This window comes from Ananas comosus, linkage group 1, assembly GCF_001540865.1.
Source record: "Ananas comosus cultivar F153 linkage group 1, ASM154086v1, whole genome shotgun sequence".
NCBI lineage: Eukaryota > Viridiplantae > Streptophyta > Magnoliopsida > Poales > Bromeliaceae > Ananas > Ananas comosus.
In genome coordinates this window covers 15,263,832-15,274,409 of record NC_033621.1, presented here as the reverse complement: position 1 = coordinate 15,274,409, position 10,578 = coordinate 15,263,832, and the positions used below count along the sequence as shown (strand labels likewise).

The 10,578-nt window shown below is 39.3% G+C and overlaps 1 protein-coding gene across 1 annotated transcript; it reads left to right on the top strand.

Annotated features, from left to right (window-relative positions):
- LOC109717811 (segmentation protein Runt-like) lies at nucleotides 509–1,659 on the top strand. The gene is made up of 2 exons (XM_020243773.1): nucleotides 509–746; nucleotides 827–1,659. Exons 1-2 carry the CDS (start codon nucleotides 509–511, stop codon nucleotides 1,396–1,398), a joined length of 810 nt encoding a protein of 269 aa, XP_020099362.1. The 3' UTR covers nucleotides 1,399–1,659.

The following is a 10,578-nucleotide window of genomic DNA, read 5'->3' as shown; positions in this document are numbered from 1 at the left end:
TTTCAAAAATTAAATTAAATTTGTCGACAGCTCAGGTAAATTTTATATATTTTTAAACTTTCCTTCCTAATTTTTAAAAACTTTTATTTTATCCCTTTAACATTTCAAGCTGTTCAATTTAGCTCTTGTCTATCAGACTTCATCACTATTCCGTCAATTTCTTATAATTTATACCTATTCCTTCAAAGTGACAGAAATATATTAAAAATTATTTTTTTTTTTGTTTTCTTAATATCCGCCCCCATCCCAAACTCGCATCCTTGCGCGAATCTTAAAACTAAACATCTCAATCTCAATCTCAATGTCAATCCCCCTACTTACCGTCATTAAAGCCGTACCACTCTCTCAGCATCCTCTTCCCCTCCCCAGTTCGCACGCCCCCCCACCCGCAGGCCCCAACCCCACTCTTTCGCTCCTCCGCCATTCGTACACCGCCGCCACGCACCCGGTCCACGCTGAGCCCCCGCTGGACCGCCGAACCGCCACTGAACAGCCGGTTTGGTCCACGATGGACCGCTTTCGCCACCATAAATCCCCCGGTTCCGAACGCTTCATCGGNAGGCACCCCGCCGCCTTCCGCCCCGCCGCCCTCCCCCTCTCCCCCGATCCCAATCCCAATCCCAATGCCTCTTTCTGCTCGCGCCTTACTCCCCCCGCCCCTCACCCGAGCCCCCCACGCCCCCGCCTCCGCTTCTCGAGCAGAAGCACCTCGAGCTTCGGGAGGAGCCGCCGCAGCCGCAGCCGCAGTCTCCTCCTCCTCCTCCTCCTCCCCTGCGGCTACTTCGCAAGCCTCGGCCCCCTAAATACCCCCGCTTTCGCCAGGTAGCACCTGGTTTGGCCGACAAGTCACCGCCAAGCCGCCAGGTCGCCCCCGAGTCGCACCTGGCCCACGCACCGCCGCCACATGCTTACCGCCTTGGCATTCTCGCCGCCCTCCCCGAGGACTTCACACGCTTCTCCCCCAAGCATGGCGCCGCCGCCGCCGGAGCCTCCTTGCTACGCCCGAGGCCGCATCTTTCGTCCTCATCCTCTTCCTCCGCCTCCACCTCCCCCACCTCCTCCGCCTCCTCCTCCGCCTCCCGGATGATCCCCTCGATTCCTCGGCCGAGGCCCGAGTTCAACCTCTCTGTCCCCGGGGCCCGGATCCACCACCAGTCGGCACCGGTGAACGTTCCCTTGGTGAACCGGAGGCCGGCGAGTGGGCCGGAGGAGCTCGAGGGGGAAGACGATGGCGAGGACGAGATGCTCCCGCCTCACGAGATTGTGGCGAGGGCGCGCACAAAGGAGTCGCCGTTACGGGCCTCCTCGATGCTCGAAGGGGCCGGAAGGACGCTGAAGGGGAGGGATCAGCGCCAGGTCCGCGACGCCATTTGGAGTAAAATGGGTTTTATGGATTGAATTTAAACGGTATTGTTTCCTCTTTCTCTCTTTCTCTGTTTGTTGTTCAAATTCTTGAGCTTTTTGGTTATATTTTGATAGACATGTGTCTTGGCCCTCTTGTGAGACAAATTACGATAGATGACTATTGTATTTTTGGGTTGGAACAGCCGGTAGTTTTTGTTTGTGAATAATTAGTGAGATATGCTTTGTTTATTCAACTTGTCAATTGTAACTGAATCAAGGCAATTTCTTTTAATATATCTTATCTTATTTCCTTTTTTTCTTTTCTATCTAAATAATGAATTGTAACAATTGTTTGTCGGAAAGATGAGTTAAAGATGAAAGAGTTGGAGGGTAGGCTTAGAAAGCAATAGAGTAGAGAATGTGTTAAATGCAAGAAGAAAATGACCTAAGCAAAATTGACTGAGGACCTGTTAATTATATTCAACTAAATAATCATTAACAAGAATTCAAGATAATAGCAGATACTTCTGCTTTGTTCTAGTTACCATTTTGTTCTCAGAGTCTTAAGTAATTTATTTATTTTTGGTGCCATTTAGGGCTTGTTTGGTTCACTTGTTTTAGGCTATAGAATCGGAATGAGATTTATTGATTCCAATAGTTGTTGTTTGTATTCCGGTTCCCATTACACTCTAGAAGAGGAATGACCCAATGCATTTATTGCTCAATCCGATTTTGAATCCTAGGTTGGCCCATTCCCAAGTAAACCACTCAAAACCCTCTCTTACAAACATTTCCCCTTCCTCTCCCTTCATCACTCTCCTCTCTCTTAACCAAACCCTCTCTCAAAATTTTAAATGTCCATTCCGATTTCCATTCCAATAATGAACCAAACATTTTTGGATAATTCATCATTCCATTTCTCGTTCCAATGCAATCCAATTCCATTTTCCATTTCAATTCCACTCATGAACCAAACATGCTCTTAGATCAATCGAAAGTTCAAACCAGGCTAAGCAAACTAGTGCTGAGAGCTCGTTGGGATCTTTGTTGTAGTTCTAGGCTACATGCTGAAGTACGTAATGGTTGGCGTATATGTTATTTACTTATAAATAGTTAGTAAAGTTTTTTTTTTTCTCTGTTGTATAGTAATATAATCAACACAATCTCTTGCAACATATCCCTTTCCTCTATAGTGAGTTATAACAACATTTTGTACAAAGGTAAACGTGGAGGGGAAACGGTTGGAAGCTTGTGGTTAGAAATTAATAGAGTACACATAAAGTATGTAGAATGGAACACCAACGGAGGGGCAAAAGAAGAAAATGATCTAAGCATAAGAAATATAGGAAATATACTTTTTTTTATTACCTAAAGTATACCATTTTTGATGAATCTTAATAAGAAATTAAGCATAAAGTTTTTACCTAACGTATTAAAACATCATAGTTAAGAGTTAGAACAGTTAGATATATGTTAAACAAGGAGGACAATAGTAATATTTGAAAGTAACCCTCCAAATTCCAAAACAAGATTTCTATAAATAGGACAATGCCAATTAAAGCTCCATGTGTATGCTTAAAGGATGGTCGAGAAGAGGATTGAATCCTATCGTTTGTTACATCAGGGACCCCAAAGGCCCCAAAACCTGATAAAGCCCATCTTTATAGAAAGCCCATTATGAAGAGATGAAATTGAGAATTACCTGAAGGAAAATGAGGCAAGCCTCAACAAGAGGTGGTGGAACAACAGGACTTAGTTTCCAGCAACTTGTCGGTCCTGTCCTTGCTTAAGCTATAGCTGAACCAACACCAGATCTAGCTATAGTAATATCTATTTACTGTCAGATCTTGATTAGTCTTGATTCAGGTGTGTTATTAAATCTAGTCTTCTCTGTGTGCTTTTCTTCTTTTGAATCTTCTCTTTGTTCTTTTCTTCTTTTGATCAGAAATTGAAACCTAACTATAGGTAAAGAGTCCATTGTGTCTACGTTGCTATGGAATAATTACAGAGGCTTTTTAACTTCATGTGTCTTGTTGTGCTTGTGGAGTGGACGAGTGGTGGAATTTGCTTTGAGATAGGTAGCTTTTTCCTAATTGGTTCTCTATTCTAACCATCTGATGTGAAGCAGGACTTCCTTTTGCCAATAATTACCGCCTGTGTGGTATATTCTAGAATGCCTTGGGATGTATATATCTGCTAATAGGTACCATGAGATTTTACCCTTCAACTCAAACCTTAAATTTGTGGCTTAGTTGCATTGGGAACACTTTAGCTACCCTTTGTATATATTTGCTAATAGTCTCATGAAGTTTTATCCTTCAACTTAAACCTTAAATTTGTGGCTTAGTTGCCTTCGAACACTTTCACTACTCTTTTTCTTGTTATTGCTTCGCTTCAATGCCTAACTATATGCGATACATTAAACATTGCTTGTCTTATACAAGACATTTTTTTTTAACAGATTCATATAACATAGGAAAGAAGCCCTAGAACCATCTAACTTTGGTCCATTGGCTATTCACCAGGTGAAGTTTAGTAGTTCAAATTTGCCACCTAAACAATCAATTTATTGCTCAACATGCTTGAATTTTCCATTAAGTCATTAATTTGTCATCACCATGTGACTGTTACATCACATGAAAAATTATTTTCCTTAAGTTTTCTGATAGCACCAAAGTTTGAAGTTCAAATAGTGATATCAAATATGTAATTTATCTAAACTTTAGGTGGTCATTTACTAATTCTGTCACGTCCCCAGGACTGGCCTCAAGGGGCCTGCCTGGGCGCGGGCAATAGACCCGCTGAACAGGTAGAATTTTTTTCCCCCCACGAAGCGGTAGCATACAACAACCTGTGCATTACATGCAAGATTATATACAATGAAGCATTAGAGTGAAAATAACTTCTACGTCAAACTTTTACAACTTAAACCCAAACTCTTTTGTACATACTTATTTTTCAAAATAAAATATAATTGTCATCTCCCAATATATGATTAATTATGTTTTATTTCTTAAAAAATGGTTCCCTCACTAGACCGATACGGTTAGCTGTCTATAACTCGCAACACCCTTGCCACGATCGCCTCACTGGCAGAATATGGTTTTGAAATAAAAACAATAAAAGAGTGTGAGAACTAAATAAGTTCTCAGTGGGTACGACTGCCAAACTTGGCCAACCGTTCACACTAGATCCAAACGAAGCATAATAGGAATGAATAAGTGAGTATGAAACTAGTAAATAAAGTAAATGAATACAAGTAAAGGTGCCGGTAGTATGCCTCTACAAGGATACATGAAAATGATCCAACATGATCAGCTATGTATCAAGTTCTTACTATGACATAATTACACTTACATATCTTAAATGGCAAACCTTGCGGTTCGGCCCTAGCTTGCATACCGTAACCTTATGGGGAGACACTAGTGAGCCTTGCAGCTCACTACGCCGTCCAACCCATGGGAGTTAATACTGTGCCCTGCAATAGTGCAACCATCACGTGACACTTTTGGAGGGACATGGCTTGTGAAATCGCGACTTCCACGAACCAACTAACTGACTTGCGCAAGATTGGCCATAGTCTCCTGGATTTACCCAATCTTACAAATAACATTACCATAATTATGGTCTCAATGTATCTATTCACAAGAATACGATAACTATATCGTACCAAAAAGGTCATGTCTCGCAAACAAGAAGACACTATACTCCAATAGTGTTATCTCAAGGATCTACCATTGTAACATATTTGTCTCAAAGAATGGTTAACACAATGTCACATATGGCTTGCAATAATAATTCTCTAAGATGTATGGTTGTCATTATCCATTGCTAACCTTGCTAGGTACAAGAATTCATATCAAAATAGTTTCAACTACTAATCATGCAAATCCTAGGTACCATTTGGTTCGGATATAAGTAAGAACTAGCTATTACAGGGATAAGTACAAGTATGGGGATAAGAAAAATAGTGTTTGGATGAAAATTAGATTGTTCCCGGGAATAAGAACAATTTTAGGTAGTTTTATATAGAAAATGAAGGTGTTGGTGGGGATAACCGAGAACTACTATTCTCGGATAAAAAATTAGCGTTTGGATATAAAGGGGGGGATAAGAGCCTATTCCTATCCCTATCCCCTAACCAAACGCTGCCTAGTGTTTCAAGTTTCATGCAAGTGTCATTTCTTTTATCCATGCTAAATCATGGATCTTAAGAATGAGTTATAGCTATAAATCTCTAAGAAGCATGCATGTCAACAATATAGAAGGAATACCATAATTAAAACCTTAGATCACCATGCGAATCTTACCACAGTAAGATAAAGGAAAGGAAATTTGGATATGGAGAGATGGTTAAAACCATTTCAGGAGGCATAACTTGCCTCGACTTAGAAGACCTCTTTATAAACATCTTTTGAGTATTTGAGGCTTCCAATTAAATCTAAAGGTGATGTTCTAACCAAGTTAGAAATTCACCATTTCGGAAATCTCCAACATTTTATTGAAATATGAAGAACTCACCTCAACTAGTTAAAACCTCTTTGTAAAGTATATTTTTGTTGTTGTCTTCTAATCAACCCTAAAGAAAAAGTTCTAATCAAGTTAGAATCCCTAAAAGCCTTCAAATAAGAAAACCCCAAAAAGTCTCTTCTAAAATCTCAAAACTCACCTCAACCCTCACAAGGTGGTTTTTCAATGTTGGAGATCTTGATCTCCTTAGAGAGCTCTTTCTTGCAATACTCTTGCCTGACTCAAAGCTTGAAAGGTCTTCTTGTGAGGGGAAGAAGATGGAGCTAGGGTTATGGTCTCTTAGAAAGAGAAAGGGAGAAAGAAGGGAAAAGAAGGGTGAAAATATGAAAAGGGTGTTCGGTATATGGTGGGGTGTATCTAGTAGTGTCACAATTGTTGTATATAAACCCTCCAAGTCTCCAACATTGCAAAAATTCTATCTATTACAGCTTCGACTAGTAATCTATACATTTTTCGGAACATCCTTGTGTTTTTCTGGAAAATGACCCTGATCCCACTGGTTTTCGAAAAGTCTTTTTATTTTTCTCAGAAACCGAACGCTGCCCACATTGATTCCCAACCCATTTTCTAGGAAATCCCTTGTGATTTTTCAAAACACGACCATTTTTGTGGAAAATTCTCCCAATAATCCTCAGAAACTGAGGGTTTCCCCAATTATCTTCTTGTCATTTCCTGGAAAATGACAGTAGTTTTCGAAAAATGAAACTCTAGTGTGAGATTTTGAAGTTGACTTTAAAATCTCCGTTTTCGCTCCATTTTACTCCAAATCACTTCTAATATATATCTAGTAGCCTCTCTAGTTTCTTCCAAATAATATCATGTACTATTTTAACTGACGCTTCACCAATTTTGTGACGCCCCGACTTCCCAGGGGGTCACCCATCCTAGGACTACTCCCGTCCCAGCACGCTTAACTCTCTTAACCTCTTGGGCCTTGCCACCACCCAAAATGCTTAAGCCGGGTTAAGAGTTTAGCCCTATTATATCTCATATATAGGACTATCTGGGGTCTCACAATATCCCCTCCTTTAAGCCCTGACGTCCTCGTCAGGCTCAGACTCACAAGTACCAGGCGATGTGAGACTCATCTCGCTAGCTCGTCATCCAGACCCTGGCTCAGCCGAGACTCATCTCACACTTCCGGCTGGTAATTGGCTCTGATACCAAATGTAACGACCCAGCCCACTAGCAACAATAACTCGTTGGGCCCAAACCACCAGCCCAAAATGCTTAAGCCCAGTTATTATTACTAGTGTCTAAGTCTCTTATAAACCCCATGACAACTCCATTCCCATCCGATGTGGGATTATTGGGGTGTCACAAATTTGGCTCAAGTTTAGTATATTACAGTGAATTTCAGTATATTACAAATTCAGCTAAAGTTCAAGTGGTGATACAATATGGCAAAAGTTTTGTTGGTAAATCTGCCCTTTTTTAATTGTAACTCGACAGTTATTAAAGCCATTAACTTGACGGAAATTCATTGGAGGTGATCGAATGCAACAAATGGATTTTTTAGATAATAAATTTGAACTTTTTAAATTTCAGCCGGTGATTGCAATCGGGCCAAAGTTCATGTGGTTCTCTAGCTTTTGCTCTCTGAACTTACTCAGGCCTAGGCATTTTAATGGAAGACTATCCTATGTAGGATGATAAATACTTTTGATCAATTTATGTAGTTTAGAATGTTGAGGAAATGAATGAGTTGGAGCAACCAAATTTATCATGCTAAATCAGGAATGTTGAAGAGGTTTTGTATTGATTATTAAAACAATAGATTGTGCTTTAGTAGTTCTTGTCTATTATGAGCTTCAGGGTTGCAGCAACAGTAAAGAAGTGATAGAGAATCTAATCAGATATTTGGAGTATGAACTATTAATAATGAAGATCTAAAGAAGGTACATTAATAATCAATACAAAACCTCTTCAACATTCCTGATTTAGCATGATAAATTTGGTTGCTCCAACTCATTCATTTCCTCAACATTCTAAACTACATAAATTGATCAAAAGTATTTATCATCCTACATAGGATAGTCTTCCATTAAAATGCCTAGGCCTGAGTAAGTTCAGAGAGCAAAAGCTAGAGAACCACATGAACTTTGGCCCGATTGCAATCACCGGCTGAAATTTAAAAAGTTCAAATTTATTATCTAAAAAATCCATTTGTTGCATTCGATCACCTCCAATGAATTTCCGTCAAGTTAATGGCTTTAATAACTGTCGAGTTACAATTAAAAAAGGGCAGATTTACCAACAAAACTTTTGCCATATTGTATCACCACTTGAACTTTAGCTGAATTTGTAATATACTGAAATTCACTGTAATATACTAAACTTGAGCCAAATTTGTGACACCCCAATAATCCCNGTTGCAGCAACAGTAAAGAAGTGATAGAGAATCTAATCAGATATTTGGAGTATGAACTATTAATAATGAAGATCTAAAGAAGGTACATTAATAATTATAGAGATAGATATTTGGAGGAAGGTTAGGAAGGGTAGGATATAAATTGATGGTGAGGTATCTTCTTAAATGGCTTCAGTGTCACCTAACATAAATATTGATGAGAACAAATGTGATGGACGAGGATCTGCAAAACTGCTTTGTTTTTAACTTAGGACAGGTAGCCCTTGTTATGGCCATAATGCATGATTAACTGAGCCTGGCATTGGAGTTGTTTCCTTCTTTCTTTTAGTTGTTTTTGTTGGGGCCATATCAGTTGAACTAGTGCAAATTGCTGTGACCAATATCTATTTCATGATCAGCAAGATTGCTATTCCTTTGTTATAATTGTTTGTCAAATGCATAAGAAATCACTGAAAAGATATACAATTTCCTGTGTCACGTCTTTGATGTTACTCTTTTCAGTTCTGTATGAACTGCTGGTAAAATATTATTCGTGGTTATCTTTACATTTCTCTTTGTAAGTTTCTTTACATTCTTCTTTGTAAGGAACTTACAGATGTGGTTCCAACTTACTCCATTGTTACGTCAGTATAATGGTCTTCTGGTCATAATAGCTGATCGGAGATTCAGCGAAGAATTTTTTACCTGTGCTTAGATTATTTTAGCTAATTTTGTGTTTCTTCAACACCCTGTTTAGCTGTGACTCCACACTGGAATTCTTTCTTTGTATGATTGGATGTGTCTGCAAACGGGCTATATTTTGTTATCAATGGTTAGCTTGCGCTACCGCCCAACTGGTTGCGGAATGGAGTCTTCTTTGAAAAACTTAGGAGTGAGAAGTGCTGGCAACTTTTGTCGCCTAACAAAATCTGTAGATAGATTAACTAATTTTCAAGAGAAACATAAAGAGTTACCAAATAAGGCCTTAGTTACTGCTAAGTGCTAATTTTAGTTGGATGACTTAGACAATTCCAGAGGAAAAATTTGCCAAGTATCGTAACATCTAACTGCTGATGATGAGAAGGATTGCTCTTCTTCTTATTCTTGTCGATCAATGCATTTGATTGCTTCCTATTAGGTTTTGTTAAAAAAAAAGAAAAAAGAAGAGAAGCCTTTAAGATCGGGCTTTTTTTGCATTTAGCCCCCTGACAAATTTTTATTTTAAAAATAGCCCCGTTAAAATTTAATTTATAAAAATGACCCTAGGCCTGCCACGCAGGCGCCACGTCAGCGCCACGTGAGCGGGGCTGTGGGTGGTAGTTAAGTTAAACACGGTGAATCATTCACCATATCTAAACACGGTGAATGGTTCACCGTATTTAGTACGTATTTTTTGTATATTGAAAAGAGGAATAGGGAATTTGTATTCCTTTTCTTCTCTTTGTCAAAAATCCGAACCCGAACTCGAAAATCAAATTAAAATCCAAACCCAGATCCGAATCCGACGGATTTTAAAAATTCATACCCATATCCATATCCGATAAAAAACTCGAAACCTGAATCTGAACCCAGCGGGTTTTAAAAATCTATACCGTTCGATGAAGATCTAAAAAATAAAAATTATTAAATATTTTATATATTGTATAAATAAATAAAAATAAATTATATATATATATATATATATAATTTATTCGGGTTTGGATTCGGATAATATTTCGGATATCCATACCTATTGACATCCCTACTCCCTATTTCTCTTTTCAATATACAAAAAATACGTACTAAACACGATGAATTATTCATCGTGTTTGAACACGGTGAATGATTCACCGTGTTCAACTTAACATACGGGTCCCTGCCCTGCCCATGTGGCGCTGACGTGGTGCCTGCGTGGCAGGCCCAGGGCCATTTTTGCAAATTAAATTTTGACAAGGCTAATTTTAAAATAAAAATTTGCCAGGGGGCTAAATGCAAAAAAAAAGCCCTTTAAGATCTGTTCACTATTTTTTTGCTTTATGCAACTAACCACTCTCTGATTTTGTACTAGGGCCAATCCCTCTAAGAGTTGATAATGATTTGGGAGTGTTTAGTCAATTAGGCGCGGACAGGTGGTACGCCGGTGTTCCCTTCAAATGTTTCAATCTGGCCGTACACCAGGAGCACCGAAAGAATTTTTAAAGTAAACTGTCGCGCCAATTGAAGGAAGTTACAGTAACGCAAGCAGTTGCATGCGATTCCGATCGGCTGGAGGTGGTCCGGGATATTAGGAGATAGTGGCCGATTGTGTAAAAGCAATAACTTATCAAGGGGCGATCTATAAATAGGGTACTAATGCTCTAAAAAAGGGTCTTTTT